The 17607-nt window shown below is 46.0% G+C and overlaps 1 protein-coding gene across 2 annotated transcripts in view; it reads right to left on the bottom strand.

Moving 5' to 3' along the window:
• The window catches only part of CLEC11A (C-type lectin domain containing 11A), an 89212-nt gene extending 71868 nt beyond the window's left edge, over positions 1-17344 (bottom strand). The window contains exons 1-3 of one of the 2 annotated variants that reach the window (XM_083709831.1): positions 16983-17344; positions 10934-11150; positions 324-515 (exon numbers count right to left, since the gene is read on the bottom strand). In XM_083709831.1, the coding sequence (XP_083565957.1) occupies positions 324-515; positions 10934-11150; positions 16983-17096 (523 nt within the window). In that variant the 5' untranslated portion in view covers positions 17097-17344. The remainder of the gene's footprint in view (positions 1-323; positions 516-10933; positions 11151-16982) is intronic. The other variant, XM_083709832.1, reaches the window with a different exon arrangement.
• Between the last annotated feature and the right edge of the window lie 263 nt (positions 17345-17607).

Here is a 17607-nt window from a genome sequence, read left to right as displayed (position 1 = left end):
TTTCCAAAGGCTCTGCCTGTTATTGCCCTTTAGCCGCTTCCTGCCCTTGTAAGCTGAGGGCCAGAAGCAGACATGATGCTGGAGATCTGTGGCTGGCCTTCCTGATCCCTTTTGTCTTTAAAACAAAAGCAAAAAAACACTTTACTGGAGAGATAGCTTAGTCTGTAGAACATGAGACTCTTCATTTCAGGGTCGTGGGTTTGAGGACCACGTTAGGCCAAAGATTCCTGCATTGCAGGGAATGGAATCAATGGCAGTATAGGGCTGCTCCCTGTTTTCCTAACCACTCCCAATGTGCATTGCCTCCCTGCCCCTCTCCTCACCATCGATTCGTCCGAGCTCTTTCTGGTTGCGCGTGGCGACTTCTTTCAAGGAGTCGAGCAACTCGTGAGCCTCCGTCACGCTCCCCTTCAGTTCAGCCAGGCCTTGAGAGAACTGGGAGACCTTCACGTCCATGAGGTGGAACTGCACATTGAGGCGGTGGACGGCTGCATCCAGGCTGTTCAGGCGGGAGACTGCTTGGACAACAAGGAAGGAGGAAGACAAAGAGGAGAAACAAAGGCAAATTTTAAGGGTCTGGAAGCAGAGGAACAGATACAGTGCTATATTTCTACAAAAAGAGGTGCCGGAACCCATCATGAACACCTCCCTTGTTCTCTTGTAATGGCAATGGTGCCCACCTGACAATTCTGGTGAGTTTCAACTGAAGCCCTGAACAGGAGGAATGCTCTTGTAAGGATATAATCTCACAGGTGGGGAAGCTGTCTCTCTAGATGCTGTTGGACTCCAACTCCCATCAGCCCTGGGCTGCATGGCCAATGCCCTGGGATGATGGGAGCTGTAGCCTAGCGACCTCTGGAAGGCCACAGGTTCCCCAGCCCAGCCCATAAGTTCCAATGTTTTGCTTATTTTAATTTATTTTATATCCCACCTTTCCTCCCAAGAAGCTCAAGTGGTATATGAGATTCTGGTCACCACATTTTATCCTCGGAATAACCCTATGACGTAAATTAGACAGTGGCTGGCCCAACACCACCCAAATGAGATATTTAAAGAAGATTAGGAATGTTTTGTAGATTATTTGCAAAATTATAAGCATATAAAAAGGTTAACAGTAACGGAGTACCGTTAAACAGAGTAAATTCAGCAGTAATAACTATGCAGATATAGAAAATGAAAAGATAGAGATCAATTAGAATATGTAGAGGAAAAGAAAATAATGAAGTGAACCATGGGAAGGGCGGGGGGAAGTCGAAATTAAATGTGTATTTGGTATTTGATTACTATTTATTGTTCTTATTGTAAAATGAAAATGATAAATAATTAAAAACAACAACAAATCACCCAATGAGCTTGAAGGCCATGTGGAGATTTGAACCCTAGTCCAACACTCTAACCACTCTTCTTCTTTGGCAATCACTCATACCCAAGTAAGATTATCTTCCATGAACACGATCTTAACAGGGAGTCCGCAAGCGATTGTGGAGGCCAATTCTAGATCCACACATCCTTCCATGGTGGAGACATAGGTTTCCAGGCGGGATTTGATCATGGTGAGGGTTTGCGAAGTGTGCCTCCCTCTTAGCGTGTTTCTTCTTTCCGTCCTGAGTTCAAGCGTCTTCAAAGCCCATGACACCTTTGGTAAAGGCTGTTCTCCAATTGGAGTGCTTGCAGGCCAGTGTTTCCCACTTGTCAGTGTTCATACTACATTTTTTTAGATATGCCTTGAGAGAGTCTTTAAACCTTTTTTGTAGGCCACCAGCATTACGCTTGCCATTTTTAAGTTCTGAATTGAGTAGTTGTTTTGGAAGATGATAATCAGGCATCTGAACAATGTGACCAGTCCAACGAAGCAGATGTTGAAGAATCATAGCTTCGACACTGGTGATCTTTGCTTCTTCCAGTACACTGGCATTAGTTCGCCTGTCTTCCCAAGTGATGCGTAAAATTTTTTGGAGACGCCATTGACAGAATCTTTTGAGGAGTTGGAGATGGCATTTATAAGTTGTCCATGTTTCACACTGGCCACCTGCTCTCACAGTTGCCAGCCAGATGCCCATGGGAAGCCCATAAACAGCACACTAGAGCAACAGACCTCTCTCCCATGGTAAATCCCCAGCGGACAACATTTAGAGGAGCACGACCTCTGCTTCTGGAAGTAGCATATGATGCTGTCATGACTAGAGGCCATTGATTCTCCATGAATTTGTTTTATCCCACTTTTGTGTAATCTATGGTGCTGGATTATGCTGCTGGAGGAGACTCTTGAGAGTCCCATGGACTGCAAGAAGATCAAATCTATCCATTCTGAAGGAAATCAGCCCTGAGTGCTCACTGGAAGGACAGATCGTGAAGCTGAGGCTCCAATACTTTGGCCACCTCAGGAGAAGAGAAGACTCCCTGGAAAAGACCCTGATATTGGAAAAGATGGAGGGCACAAGGAGAAGGGGATGGCAGAGATGGTTGGACAGTGTTCTCGAAGCTACCAGCATGAGTTTGACCAAACTGCGGGAGGCAGTGGAAGACAGGAGTGCCTGGCGTGCTCTGGTCCATGGGGTCACGAAGAGTCGGACACGACTAAACGACTAAACAACAACAATGTAATCTAAGAAGTCATTACAACCTCTGAGACTGAATTCCATAGTTTAACTGTGTATCGTGTAAAGAAGTTCCTCCTTCTTTTTGTCCTGAATCTCTTCAACTTCATTGGATGTCATTGGGGTCTAATATTATGAAATGAAAACTATTCCATATCCACTTTCTCTACACAGAATTGTAGAATTGCAAGTCCAAAGGGCCCCCAAGTGTCACCTAGTCCAACCTCCAGCAATACAAGAATCTAAACCTTGCATAATGATATACACCTGGGGTGTGTCATTTTAGGGGGCGAAGCTTAACTTTTGCAAATGTCTTCATTGAGGGGTGTTAAAAATATGTTTTTGTGTCTGAGGAATTCAAATCTATTATTTTTTGCGACTACACAACATTTAGCTTTGTAAGTCTACGTTTGATGAAGAAGCACATAACCTCTCTTCTGGAAAATTTTAATGTTACCTCCTGTAAATGTCAGGTAATGCTAAATAATGATTCTATAATAATATTCATATACCATATGACTACAAATACTTAGCAATCATTTCTAATTATTTCTGTGCAGTTTTACAAACATTTTACGTACTAAGCAAAATGAAATTATATTAATTTAAGCAAGATAACTTTTAGATTCCCAAGTCATGTTATAATTTTTTAGCACCCCTCATTGTTGAAATCTGAAAGGTGAAAAATTCAACACACCATCCACTGTTCTGCTCACCTCTTCTCTACACAACCGCAAAAATGCTCAAAATGCTGTCTCCTTTCCTCATATAGGCAAGATGCTCCAGCCTCCAGGTCATGTTGATTGCAGTGGCATCGCAACGGGGGGCGATGCGCCCCGGGTTCCACATCTGGGAGGGTGACAAGGCAGCACCCCACGAGGTGCTTGCCCTGCCGCCCCAGCCTGCGCACAGTGGCCCGAGGAAAGTTGAATGCATGTGCTGTACGTAGCAACGCCACACATGCGCTGTACATAGCGGTTTGCCACTGGTGCCACTCGAGCGCTATACGGACAGGGGTGGGATCCCTCCATCACCACTATAGCTGCAAGCAGAGGATACCGGCATCGTCCATACGGTGCTGAAGTGGCAGCGGCAAGTGCGGCGTTGCTATGTACAGCGCAAGCGTCGTACGTAGCGACGCCACACATGCGCTCTACATAGCGATGCCCCACCCCAGGTGTCACGGCACCTTTGTTCACCCCTGCTTGATTGTCCTCTTCTGCACCTTATATAACTCTACAATATCCTTTTTGAGGTGCAACAACCAAGACTAGACACTTTATTCCAAGCGTGGTTGCATGATCAATTTGTGTAAAGGCAATATGATACTGGCAGCTTTACCTTTTATCTTTCCCTAATGATCTTCAGCACTGAGTTTGCTCCTTCCTTCCTTCCTTCCTTCCTTCCTTCCTTCCTTCCTTCCTTCCTTCCTTTTTCATGGCAGCTACACGCATGGGTTTCCCAACAGCTAGAGAAGAGACTGTAACCAGAGTATGGTCTGTCGATAGGCAGCGCAAACTGCCTGGCAATTGCGAGGCTGTTCACACTGCACTGCTAAGGACAGACACTTTCACTGCAACCCAGCAACCAGTTCCCTGAAATCCAAATTGACTCTTAGCAAAGTGAAAATCCAATGCAATCTCTCTGCTATTCTCCTTGCGCACACTCTTAAGGAGGCGGTAATGCAGTTTGAGGCTCTTTATCACTTGGAGGTATGTTCAAGCCAAGGTGCTTTCCAAGACAATGAGCAGCCAAATTTCCCATTAGTGTCCTTTGTCTGGCTGACCCACAGCAATGACCAAACCTTACCATGATGCCCCTGTAGCAGCAAAAACAGATGCCTTTGTTTGCCCCACCTGCAATAAAACATCTCTCCAATCTCTGTCTCCACAGCCACAGCAGGTGCTGTAACTCTCCAACAGTTTGACTTTGCCCCTTTCACCCCAAACAAGGCCCACTCTTCTATTGTCTCCCCAACAAGAGGGATGTCAATAACCATTCTCTTAAGTAAGACCCTCTCTATAGAGGCCAAACCCTCCTAATGTCCCTATTTTCCAGGGACAGTGCCAGATTTACAGAAGCCATCCCAGTTTCTGATTTGATCCCGGAATGTCCCATTTTTCCTTAGGACGTCCCACTTTTCATCAGAGAAATGTATGGAGTTATACAACCCATGAAAAGGGACCCAGGTGGCACTGTGGGTTAAACCACGAGGTGAGCTCCCGTTGCTCGGCCCCTGCTCCTGCCAACCTAGCAGTTCGAAAGCATGTCAAAGTGCAAGTAGTTAAATAGGTACCACTCCGGCGGGAAGGTAAACGGCATTTCCACGAGCTGCTCTGGTTTGCCAGAAGCAGCTTAGTCATGCTGGCCACATGACCCGGAAGCTGTACGCCAGCTCCCTTGGCCAATAAAGCGAGATGAGTGCCGCAACCCCAGAGTTGTCCGCGACTGGACCTAATGCTCAGGGGTCCCTTTACCTTTACCTTTATACGGCCCCTGAGCCAAGGAGATAAGTAACTAGACAACCTTTAGGAGACATCAGAAGGCAGCCCTACAGCTTCCATCTTCCCTGATTGTTGGCCACAGAGTCTAGGGCTGATGGGGGTTAATCCAAAAACATCTTCAGGGCCAGAGTTTCCCCACCCTTGAAGTAGAGCAAATTACAGTATCTGACAGCAGCTTCCCGTTGAGTCCACAGAGATAGTTGGTACAGCATCACTCTCGTACTCTCAGGGTTGTGGGTTCGATCCCCACATTGGGCAAAAGATTCCTGCATTGCATGGGGTTCGACTAGATGACCCTTGTGGTCCCTTCCAACTCCATGATTCTAAGTTAGAAACTGTTCTGAGTTGGAGACTGCCTTTACTGCCTATGTTGAGTTTCTTTAAAAGAAAATTACCTACTGCTAAGAACACGGCTCTGCTCCCTACACAAACAGTAAATTATCACATCATGGGGCCATGTTTCTTGCTGTGGTCAAATTATAAATGCAGGCAGTTCAGCTCAGCTAAGGAATGGAATGAGCAGACTGGGTAGCTTCTAAGGATTAGGTTATGGGGGGGCGTGCAAGCACATCTGTATAAGCCTCTCTGTGCAAGAGACAGATAAGAGAGGGTGGTCTGTGGGTGATGCAGGAGAGATATAGCTGGTTGTGGTCAACTGGCAAGGGGTGTCGGGCCTTGAATAGGCTCTGTGTGCATGTGGGGCAATTGGAAGGAAGAACTCATCAGGGCAGCCAACACCACAGGCAAGAAAGGGGTATGTTTGATGTGTGTGAGGCAGCACACTAGACACAGCCATTAAAAGATGCCTTTGCATTTCATGTGCAAATTTTCAGAAAATGCAAATTGCATCAAGGGGAAAGGCCAATCAGGGCAGGCAGGCAGAGAGGGGTTTAACCCTTTCCTCCTCTGGCAGAAAATCCTTCCTGTGAAAAGGGGTGCTTGCAATGGAAAGACCAAGGGTCAGCAAACTTTTTCAGCAGGGGGCCGGTCCACTGTCCGTCAGACCTTGTGTGGGGCTGCCAAATACACCCCTCAAGACAGCGGAGGTTTGGGATCAGAGTTTTACCTTCTAGATGGGCTCCCTTTCCAGGTGGATTAGCCCCATCTGCCCTTCACTTCCCTCCGCAGAATGTACAGAAACCACCTTCTTGACCATCGGACCCATGATTGGTGTCACCCACTCAATCTGCTGGAGTTTGTCCTGGCATGCAGGGTAACCTCATCTGGTAACCCCACCTGGCTTAGCTGGCCATACGCAAATTTAGGAATATTTCCTACACTTTAAAGGGAAAGATCAATGGGGAAGACAGCGACCAGCTGACCTGTGGACCTGTTCTGCCTGTTGCCCAGTTGTTAACTGTTGATAGACAAACTCAATGTCCCTCTCAGTCTCCTTTCTTTTAAGGGTTCTTTCTCTTTACATCAGGCTTGGACTGGACAGACCTTCTTATGGAGACGTGTACTCTGACAGGCTTATAAACAGAGGATTCTGTAAAGTAGGACACACATGGCCATGTTGGTCAAGCAGTGGGGGATTTCATCCTATCTTCCACCACCCTTAGCGGCTAGTCCTCATTGGGACGATAGGGCAGAACTCAGGGAGCCCAACAGTACACAGAGCTAATTCCAGTTTCGGAGAAGTAGGTTGACAAGCAGTGCCCCTCCCTGGACTGGTTCTGGCTTTGGCTTGGAGTCAATTTGATTCCCTCCCCCTCTTTCTTTTTTCCTTTCTCCTCCTGTGATGAGGCTGCATTTTAATGTTTTAATGTTGTATTTAACCTAGTTTTTTTAAGATGTATTGCAACTTGTTTTTATTATTGGTTGTTAGCTTCCCTGAGCCCAGCCTTGGCTGGGGAGGGCGGGGTATAAATATTATTATTATTATTATTATTATTATTATTATTATTATTATTATTATTATTAATGCAAGAAGGCAGCCAGGTGGTGGGTGGCTGTGGTTGGTGGGACAGTGCCCCATTTGCCCTACATACTATGTCCCCCACTGTTACCCACCCCATCCCATCACAGCTTGAACTGAAGAATCAAAACGTGTACAAAAAAACCCTAAATACCGGTATATAAAGGATTCCTTCCCTGCAACCCAGTTTTTCATCTCCCATTTTTAATATAGGGGATAATCATGCTAACCTACCTTGCAGGGTTGTTAAGATAATATCTGGGGAGTGCTCCAGTGTGCTAAATATAGTCCTTATTCATCTTCAGCTTCCGCTTTTATTTATTTGTTAAAAGCATTCCTGGATTACTTGATGGTTGAAGGAAACTGCTTAACTCAAGTGCGACTGAAGTGGGAACAAAGAGCCAAGATGCGCCTTCTGTATTTTTATTTTTAAACCGTCTGTGATCATTCGCAGTCTCCTTTCTTTGAACGTTTTACTTCTATGGTAACTTTCATTTCAGCCACTAAGTCTCGAAGGTTTTCACAGCTACAGCTCGCCAGCAATGGAACCGACGGTGGCAGGGTTCCCCACCCCGCCCTGGTTTCTCTCCTAATGCTGAGAAAAAAAATGTTGTCTTTCCAAGGATGGATCAGATTTCTGTGAACCTCAGTGCTAGGTAGCTGGGTGATCCCCCACCCCAGCCCCAGTATTGCGCTTTCCCAGAATCCTTTTCCAGAACAAAGGCCAAATGAAACATGGCACACCAACCAAGGTGTGCAATTTTATCCTGCTGCTGGTGGTGGTGGTGGGGTGTGTGTGTAAGTGTTATAAATGAAAAGAGCTGGCAGGAAGACTGGACTCTTCAGCAGGAAATGGGGGGTGCTTAACCCTTTCCCCTCCAGACATTTTTTTAAAAAGAATCGAAGTCAGGAGAGGAGGAACTGGGGAGGGAATTTTTGAGCAGAGGTGCAGACTGAGGGGAAATAGTTGGGAAGTCTCCTTTGCCCTCTCTGCTCCCCTCTACACACACACACACACACACACACACTCTCTTCTTTTGCTCAAGATTCCAGGCTCCCCTGTGTGCTTTTCCTTTTAAAAAATGCCAGGGCAAAGTTACACACAGCTTTCCATCCTGGGTACTTTGGCCCTAAATGAGTACCAACGATGCTGCGCTTCAAGCGAAAGTTACAACAGGCAATTATTTGTGATGTGAAGGATAGCTGTCGCTCTGAATTTTAAGGAAGGAGAACTGTCGCTCTGAATTACGTGTGCAACATAAACCTTGTTTCTTCTAGGGAAAAGCTTCAGAGATGAGTAAGGAGGGGGAGAGAGATGATTTAGGGTGGGGAAGTGGAGAGTGATTAACCCTTTCACCACAACACGTATTTGCAAGGGCTTGGGAGCCCCTCATGTGTAAGAATGGTTTGGGGTAAGGGCACCATAGAGCAAAAAGTGATGGGTGGGGACTGCCCCACTCCAACCTCCCTCCCTCGTGAAGCTGTTTTTCTCTGTACGAAACCGAGTTTTGTTCATATGTGAACTGTAGGTCTGTCTTTAGAAGTGCCCAGTGCCAAAATTGTAGGCACTTGCCATCTGCACTTGACATCAGGGATATGCACAGCATTTCGTAACCAGTTAAAAAGATCTCAGGTAACAGGTGATGAGCAGGATTTTTTATTTATTTTTTACTTTCTTAGACCTTGCACTGCTGCTGCCTGTAAGTGAATACAGTACTGGACTAGATAGACAAATAGTCTGTCTCACTAGGCCATATACTTTAAATTCCCAAAGGAATGCTATCTGCCACTATGCTATTCTGGTTAACTGCCAGAGGCAACTGGCTAGTGGTTTTTGCAGGACACCAAATGCTGGTCTGAATCCAGCAGTGCAAAACCGATGGGCTCGTGCCATCAGCTTTACTGAGATCCCAGCTCCATGGGTCTCCTCTCAATCATTTCGTAGCAGCCATTCCATCTGGCTGCAGGAGGAGGCGGAGAGACAGGAAGCAGGACCACCCCACTGTCTCAGCTGACAGCTCCCTTTGGCTCCTGCTGTCCCTGAATTCTTTCCATTGCAACTGGTCAGTATGACAACCACTATGCAGCCTGGTCAACGGGTGCCTTAAAAACGGAGCGCGCTTGTTTTCCTCTCCCCTCACCATCCCTTTTTCCTTTTGTGTCATGTCTCTTGTAAACTCAGCTGGCAGAAGACTGCCTTGTCTTAACAGATCTTACGTTAGTTGCTCTGGGACTCTTTTTTGGCTTGGAGAGCAGGATAAAAATACTTCAAATAAATAAATAATCTGAGCACTTACTTCCCTGTGGGATGCTTGCTGGCAGGAGAGATTGCTCTTACTGCTGTGCCTAAACTTTTGATTGCCATTGTGAATATTAGAATTCTAGAGAGGTTGGGGGTATTCCTGGCAGTGCAGCAAAGGGTGATTTCCCCCCCCTCCTCCTCCTTCTCCAGCCAAAAGCGGAGGTTTTTATAAAGTGAAAGGAAGTCGTTGATGGGTAGGGTTTACTGTTGCTTCCAGCCAAGACCCAAGAAATCAGGATTTATGTTAGGAATTGATTGGAGTTAGATGTAATTGGCTTCTGTGCCTGAGGACAAGCAGAAAGCAGTGGCTTCAGAAAAGAGTGGAAGATACATCATTTGGCAGCATGGGACGACAGGCGAGGGAAGGCTCGAGAAACAGGGTATGTTGAGCTTGCTCAGAATGACTGCTAAGGGAGAGCACAATAGCAGTTTTCAAATCGGCTCATGGCTGAGCTGGGATTCGAACTTGGGCCTCCCTAGAGTAAGCCCAACGACTCCAGAGAAATTCCAAACAAACAAACAATCCTATTAAAAATAGAGAGCCTATGAGCTGTAAAGGAGCTGTGAAGGCTACGAGGATAGACAGTGCGGAGCCCATCAGCCCCAGCCAGCATGGAACCGGTAAAAGATTATGGGAGTTATAGTCTAACAACATCCACAGATCACCTTGTTTGTTTGTTTGTTTGTTTGTTTGTTTGTTTGTTTGTTAAATTTGTATGCTACTCGTAGATCTCAGGGCAGTTCACAACATAAATTTGCAATATAATAAACACAAAATACGTCATAAAAAGAAGTAGAAACACAATCCAAAAATGCCCCTTCCACAACACATCAGATCAATCAGCCAAAGGCCTGGTTGAAGAGGAACGTTTTCGCCTGGTGTGTCTAAAGATGTATAATGAAGGCGCCAGGAGAACCTCCCAGGAGACAGCATTCCACAAGCAAGGAGCCACTGCAGAGAAGGCCCCATTCTCATGTTGCCAAGCTCTGGACCACTCGTGGAGGAAGCACACTTAGAAGGGCCTCAAGGATGATATCGGGATCTGGCTAAGTTCATATGGAGACAGGCGGTCCTTGAGGTATCACGATCCTGAGCTGTTTAAGCAGGACCAGCGGTCAAGGATGATGGCAACTGTAGTCCAAAAAAAGCTGTAGACCCAAGTTTGGGAAACTCTGGTCTAGACCAAGAGCAGGGAATTTCGAGAGAAGGTGCAATTGTGGGACTGCCTTCGGAGGAAGCCATGGCTGTTTAAAGTGGCATGATACTGCAGCAACAACAGCAATACTCCACCCACCTGGCTGGGTTTCCCCAGCCACCCTGGGCAGCTTCCAGCACATATACAAACATAATAAAACTAAAAACAGAATAAAACTTTAAATCTGTAGTGCAGATGGGGTCCAAAGAGAACTACCATACATTGCTCCCAAGCCTGGAGGGCTCCATCACGGCTAGCAGAAATCGATAGATCTATCTTCCATTCTTTTAACAAATCTCCCTTCAAAGCCAGCTAGAAGAGGATTCTCATTATGTTAACTGGGGTTGTGAAACTGCAAGGCGGGGAAGATCACCTTTTAAAAAGGAATGGGGACCTGAGTGCTTTGCGTTACTCACACACATAGGTGAAGTCATCTTCTTCCTCCTGCTGAGCCGGGGGTGCTGTGGTTGGTGACAGCTGTGTGGTACGAGGAGGCTCTTCTACGGGTTCCTCCTCCTCTGCATTTTCGTCTAAGATCTCCTTGCCAGCTGGGTCCCCCACCTCAGTTAGGGTGATCTCCTGTGCAGCCTCCTCTCCGGTTGTTTCTGAGAGCTCCAGAACCTCTTGCAGGTGCTGGGAAAAGGGGAGGATAGATGAGGAGGGTTAAATAGGAACAGGCATCCTCAGGCTCAGGGATGGAAGAACAAATGCTGCCCTCCAGGTCTCTCTGCCTAGCTCCTCTGGACTCTTCTAAAGCCATACACCCTCCCAAGCCACACCCCTCACCAGTTCTGATTGATTTGCACCTGGAACAACTGATTGGTTCAAAATTGGGAAAGGAGTACAACAAGGCTGTATATTGTCTCCCCACTTATTTAACTTATATGCAGAATTCATCATGTGAAAGGCTGGACTGGATGAATCCCAAGACGGAATTAAGATTGCCGGAAGAAACATTAACAACCTCAGATATGCAGATGACACGACCTTGATGGCAGAAAGTGAGGAGGAATTAAAGAACCTTTTAATGAGGGTGAAAGAGGAGAGCGCAAAATATGGTCTGAAGCTCAACATCAGAAAACTAAGATCATGGCCATTGGTCCCATCACCTCCTGGCAAATAGAAGGGGACGAAATGGAGGCAAAACAAAATAAAAAAATTCCTTCCAGTAGCACCTTAAAGACCAACTAAGTTAGTTCTTGGTATGAGCTTTCGTGTGCATGCACACTTCTTCAGATACCGAAAGCTCATACCAAGAACTAACTTAGTTGGTCTTTAAGGTGCTACTGGAAGGAATTTTTTTATTTTGTTTTGACTATGGCAGACCAACACAGCTACCTATCTGTAACTGGAAATGGAGGCAGTGAGAGATTTTACTTTCTTGGGTTCTATGATTACCACTGATGGTGACAGCAGTCACGAAATTAAAAGATGCTTGCTTCTTGGGAGCAAAGCGATGACAAACCTAGACAGCATCTTAAAAAGCAGAGACATCACCTTGCCGACAAAGGTCCGTATAGTTAAAGCTATGGTTTTCCCAGTAGTGATGTATGGAAGTGAGAGCTGGACCATAAAGAAGGTTGATCGCCAAAGAATTGATGCTTTTGAATTATGGTGCTGGAGGAGATTCCTGAAAGTCCCATGGACTGCAAGAAGATCAAACCTACCCATTCTTAAGGAAATCAGCCCTGAGTGCTCACTGGAAGGACAGATCCTGAAGCTGAGGCTCCAATACTTTGGACACCTCATGAGAAGACAAGACTCCCTGGAAAAGACCCTGATGCTGGGAAAGATGGAGGGCACAAGGAGAAGGGGACAACAGAGGACGAGATGGTTGGACAGTGTTCTTGAAGCTACCAACATGAGTTTGACCAAACCGCGGGAGGCAGTGGAAGACAGGAGTGCCTGGTGTGCTCTGGTCCAGGGGGTCACGAAGACACGACTAAACAAGTGTTTTTGTCTGAGCTCTGCTTTGCCTACCAGAATGGAAGACAGAAAGGGGTGTTTGCACACCCTCAAACATTTTTCCAATGAAAAGAGGGATGTGCCGATTATTATTATTATTATTATTATTATTATTATTATTATTAATACTCCACCCATCTGTTTGGGTTGCCCCAGTCTCTCTGGGCGGCCTCCAACATATTTAAAAATGTAATGAAACACGAAACATTTTTTAAAAAAACTTCCCTATACAGGTGTCTTGCCTTCAGGTGTCTTCTAAAGGCTGTATATTTACTTATCTCCTTGGCTCAGGGTTTGCATAACTCCTTACCCCCCAACATTATTCCTGCATTGCAGTGGTTTGGACTCGATGTCCCTTGGGGTCCCTTCCAACTCTACAATTCTATGATTGCTCCAATGAAAATATGGCCGTCCTAAGGAAAACCAGGACATTCTGGGATCAAATCAGAACTTCCAACAACTGCTGGGGCCCCACGTTTGAGAAACATGGATCTAGTAGTACAAGCCTGCATGATAACCCTGTAGAATGCAAGCCACTGGCCACCTCTTGCAGACTTTTGCAGCAAAGCTGGAGGCAGATAGGCTACAGTCAGGTTGGGAGGTAACAAGTAGGAAAGGGCTATTGCTCAGAGAAAAGACATGTGATATGTCCCTGGTTCAATTCCCCAAGAACTCCAGGTGTGACTGGGAATGTTCCCTTTCTGAAATCCTGAAGAGCCACTGCTAGTGTCAACAATACTGAGCTATGTGGACCCTTGTTCTGACTAGGTATAAGGCAATTTCTTATGTTCCCTAAAACAGGAGGAAGTGTAACTAGAGAGGGCATTCGAAGCATGAAAGAGCATAAGGTGGAACCTCAAAACCACCCAGGCAAAACTTTAGATCAGTGGTTTTCAAAGTGGCTGGTACTGCCCCCATGGGGGGGGGGTCGTGGGATTCCCTGAGGGGGTCTCTAAGAGGCAAGGGGGTGACAGGAGGATGCTGGAGGTGTAAATGGCTATATCAGTCATTGAAAAGCTGGTATCGCTGGACCAAGTTAATCCATTTTGTAAAATTAATTAAATTAAATAGTTTTGATTGGAGTTTGAATAAATGTGCAATTAATTGTTGCGGTTTTCAGTTTCAGAAAGCTCAGTCGGTGGAGCATGGGACTGCTAATCTCAGAGTTAATCTCTTGAGCCCCACATCGGGCAAAATATTTCTGCATTGTAGGAGGTTGGACTAGATGATCCTTGTGGTCCCTTCCACCTCTACAATTCTACGATTCTCTGATTATCTTCCTTAATGAATCATGCATACTGCTTTTCTGAATAATGCTTTTTATAGGGTAGGGGGTGCTGGGATAATTTTATGGACCCTTGGCCCAGTAAAGTTTGGGAACTCCTGCTTTAGAGATGCTTAAACAGTTATGTTTGTCAAGATATTAAGTAACAGAAACAGACGGAAACAGGCAGAGCAAACAGTGAGATCGCAAATGCACACTAGATAATCACTAAGCTTTGACTTGGCCATCCACGGAAGATGCTAAGCCAAGTCCCAAAACTTGGTTGCTGCTTCTAAAAGAGTTCCATGTTTTAGCGTCCAAGAGGATTCAGAAATCCAGGCTTTGTTCCAGACCTCAAGCCACAAGAACGCAGCAGCTTGATGGCATCTGGTCAGCTGGCAATCAAGCAAAACACAAAGCCTTGCTCAAATCGAAACATCCCTTTAAGAAGGAAAAAGCATGCAAACACAGAGTGTGGGTTTTTTGTGTTTTTTGTTTCGACATCACAGCACAGGTGAGGTTATCCTGTTCCTATTATCCTGCCCTGGATTTCCCAGGGCCTGTTAAGCGCACAAATTTCAGATGCGTAAGACAGAGGCCTCAACTCCTCTGCAGAAAGGAAAGAAGAGTCCGTGTGGTGAGAGCAGACTGAGTTCAATGGCTGTAGGGCTGGATGGGAGAGGACAGAATCCAAGCTGTAAGATTATTCAGATCAGGGACCCAAGAGAGGCATTCAGGGCAAACGAAGAGCTTTGTATAAATTACTTGAGTAGGAACATGCATGTACAGTCAGACCTACCTGATTTTTTCCTGGCTGCCTGAGTAGGTCTAGCTTGAGAGAGAGAGAGAGAGAGAGAGAGAGAGAGAGAGAGAGAGAGAGAGAGAGAGAGAGAGAGTGTCTTAAGTAATATGTTTGGGTTGGAGGCTGGAACTGCCCCAGATCCTAGTATGTCTAAGAAAAAAACACAGAGCAGGCGTCTAAACATTACGCAACTGGAGTGGCCACGTGTCCAATTTTACAGAGGGCAGACCTCTATTTGAAAGCTGTCAGAGAACTGTCTCTTTTAAAACTGTCCTCTGTTTGAAGGACTGTCAGGTCCGGTATAAGGATAAAGAACTGTGCAGCAGTGGCCTTGAAGTTTGCCTGTCAACTGTTATCAGATACCCTCCAACATTTCTCTGATGAAAATAGGGACATCCTATTCCATAATAATAATAATTTTTTTATCTAGGTAAAGATAATTTTATTATCTATACCCTGTCCATCTGACTGGGTTGCCCCAGCCACTCTGGGCGGCTTCCAACATATATAAAAACATAATAAAACATTAAACTTTTTTTAAAAAAACTTCTCTATACAGGGCTGTCTTCAGATGTCTTCTAATGGTTGTACAGTTTCTTATCTCATTGGCTTGGGGGGGTGTCACATAACTCCCTACCCTCCAACATAAGGGGAAATAGGGGTGTCCTAAGGAAAAGTGGGACGTTCCAGAATCAAATCAGAAACCAGGGCAGCTTCTGTTAGTCCAGGACAGTCCCTGGAAAATAGGGACACTGGTTGGGTCTGTTATCACTGACAGCAGACCTAGCAGGCACAGTGGTCACTTGGCCACAGTTTTCCCCACGACGACAAGGTGGACTGTATTTTTATTTCAATTACAGTAATTATTTGCTTCTAGACATATAAATTAGCATATGCAAGTTTTGTGAAAGCCTGTCCTCTTCGGTCCCCCAAAGAATTCTGGGAGCTGTAGTTTGTTAAGGGTGCTGAGAGTTTTTAGGAGGCCCCTATTCCCCCTCACAGAGCTACAGTTTCCAGAATGGTGTAACAACAGATTCTTGGAGACAACCAGGGAAATGAATGCAATAATCGTCATGTCTGAATGTAGCATTCCCACATAGCAGTTGAGAGCGAGGTTGATGGTGGGTCCCACTCCATCCCATATGTGTTCACTGGGGCTGCATACACACCATATACCAAAAGGCATGTTTCCTTCATCCACCCAAAGAATCCTGGGAACTGCAGTTTTACCCCCCACCCACCCACAGAGCTACAATTTTCAGCACCCTTAACAAACTACAGGTCTCAGGATTCTTGCGGGGGGGGGGTTAAACATTTGGTGTGCATGAAGCCTTAATGTCTACACAGGGCTTCACTTTCCTTTGTTCATTTCCCAGTCCAACACATTTTGCTGCCTGAGGCAAAGCCATAAATTGATTGTTTGACAGATTGCAGTGGGGAGCAGGGCATGAGAACCCCCCGTATCCTTTTGGTGATACCTAATGGATTCTGGGAAACGTTTGCATCTTGGATAAGGGCAGGCCGGACATTCTGGAAGCAACATAGGATCTGTATGTATCTAGGGTTGCCATATTTCAAGAAGTAAAAAAATAAGGACACAAACAATTGTTGAGGTTTTTTGGGGGAAATCACCCCAAAAGTTGTTGAGATTTTTTGGGGAAACACACAAAATGTTTTTGAGCTTCTTCTCCCCTGTTTGCGAAAACCCAGACATTTTTCCGATTTTTATAAATTCCCCCCGGATGGTAATTTCAACCTTGGAATCCCAGGCATGTTCGAGAAAAACCAGGCATATGGCAACCCTATACATATCATAGGGATGCGGGTGGCACTGTGGGTTACACCACAGAGCCTAGGACTTGCCGATCAGAAGGTTGGCGGTTCGAATCCCTGCGACGGGGTGAGCTCCCATTGTTCGGTCCCTGCTCCTGCCAACCTAGCAGTTCAAAAGTACGTCAAAGTGCAAGTAGATAAATAGGTACCACTCTGGCGGGAAGGTAAACGGCGTTTCCATGCACTGCTCTGGTTTGCCAGAAGTGGCTTAGTCATGCTGGCCACATGACCCGGAAGCTGTACGCCGGCTCCCTCGGCCAATAAAGTGAGATGAGCGCCGCAACCCCAGAATCGGCCACACCTGGACATAATGGTCAGGAGTCCCTTTACCTTTTTATAATTATCATACATCCCTTCCCCACAAGCAATACTGAGGACTGTAATTTGTTAAAGGTGCTGGGAACTGTAGCTCTGTAAACTACAGTTCCCAGGATTCTTTGAGGGGTTGTGTGGTTTAAATGTATGGTTTGCACTCACACGCTGTTTCCATCATGGCAGCTGCCTCTCTCCCCCCCAACCTGGAGTCCCCTGGCCCAGACCACTGTCTATGCTGCCCCTGTATTTGTCTGTGTGTTAGGAGATGGGGTGGAGAGTTTCTCACCTTCAGCATCAGGGCTCTTCTTTCCTCCTCAGAGCTGAGCTCATCCCTCTGTCCCTGAGCCGCCCCCAGCAGCAACCCCAAGAGCAGTAGCTGCATCAGAGGCCAAATCTCCATGGCGCTGTCTCTCTCCAACCAGGACTTGGCGTACAAATGAAACCGGCGTTGCTGGGGGAGGGCGAGAGGTCAGTTATCCCGAATCTCCCACCCAATGAACTCAAGAACGTACTGGATCTCTCTCTCTCCTTCTTTTCCCTCTTTCTCTCTTGGATTTCAGGCTCACTCAGGCGATGGTTGGGGCAGAAATGGGGGGAGGGAGGGACAGAACTCCAGCCAGCCAGAAGCCGGAATGTCTAATTCAATCCAGATGCGAAAAGCAGGCCAGGCCTCACCCAAGTTGGATTGCGAGAGAGAACTGTGTTATGTTGGGGTTGTCACCTGGCCAGCATAAATCTGGATTAATTTATTCCGTTTTGGTTAGCTTTTTTCTAACAAGAACAAAAGTTAAAAATATATTCATTATCTGTGGGGTTTTCCGCTACCCCTCATTTACTTAACCTACATATATTTATATCACACACTTTCATTGGGTGGCTACAGAAGAAGGTCCTCTGTTTGAAGCTCTGTC

Source organism: Podarcis gaigeae (genome assembly GCF_964106915.1).
Source record: "Podarcis gaigeae genome assembly, chromosome: 13".
Lineage (NCBI taxonomy): Eukaryota > Metazoa > Chordata > Lepidosauria > Squamata > Lacertidae > Podarcis > Podarcis gaigeae.
The sequence above is the reverse complement of the archived record's forward strand: the minus strand, read 5'-3'. Positions and strand labels throughout refer to the sequence as shown.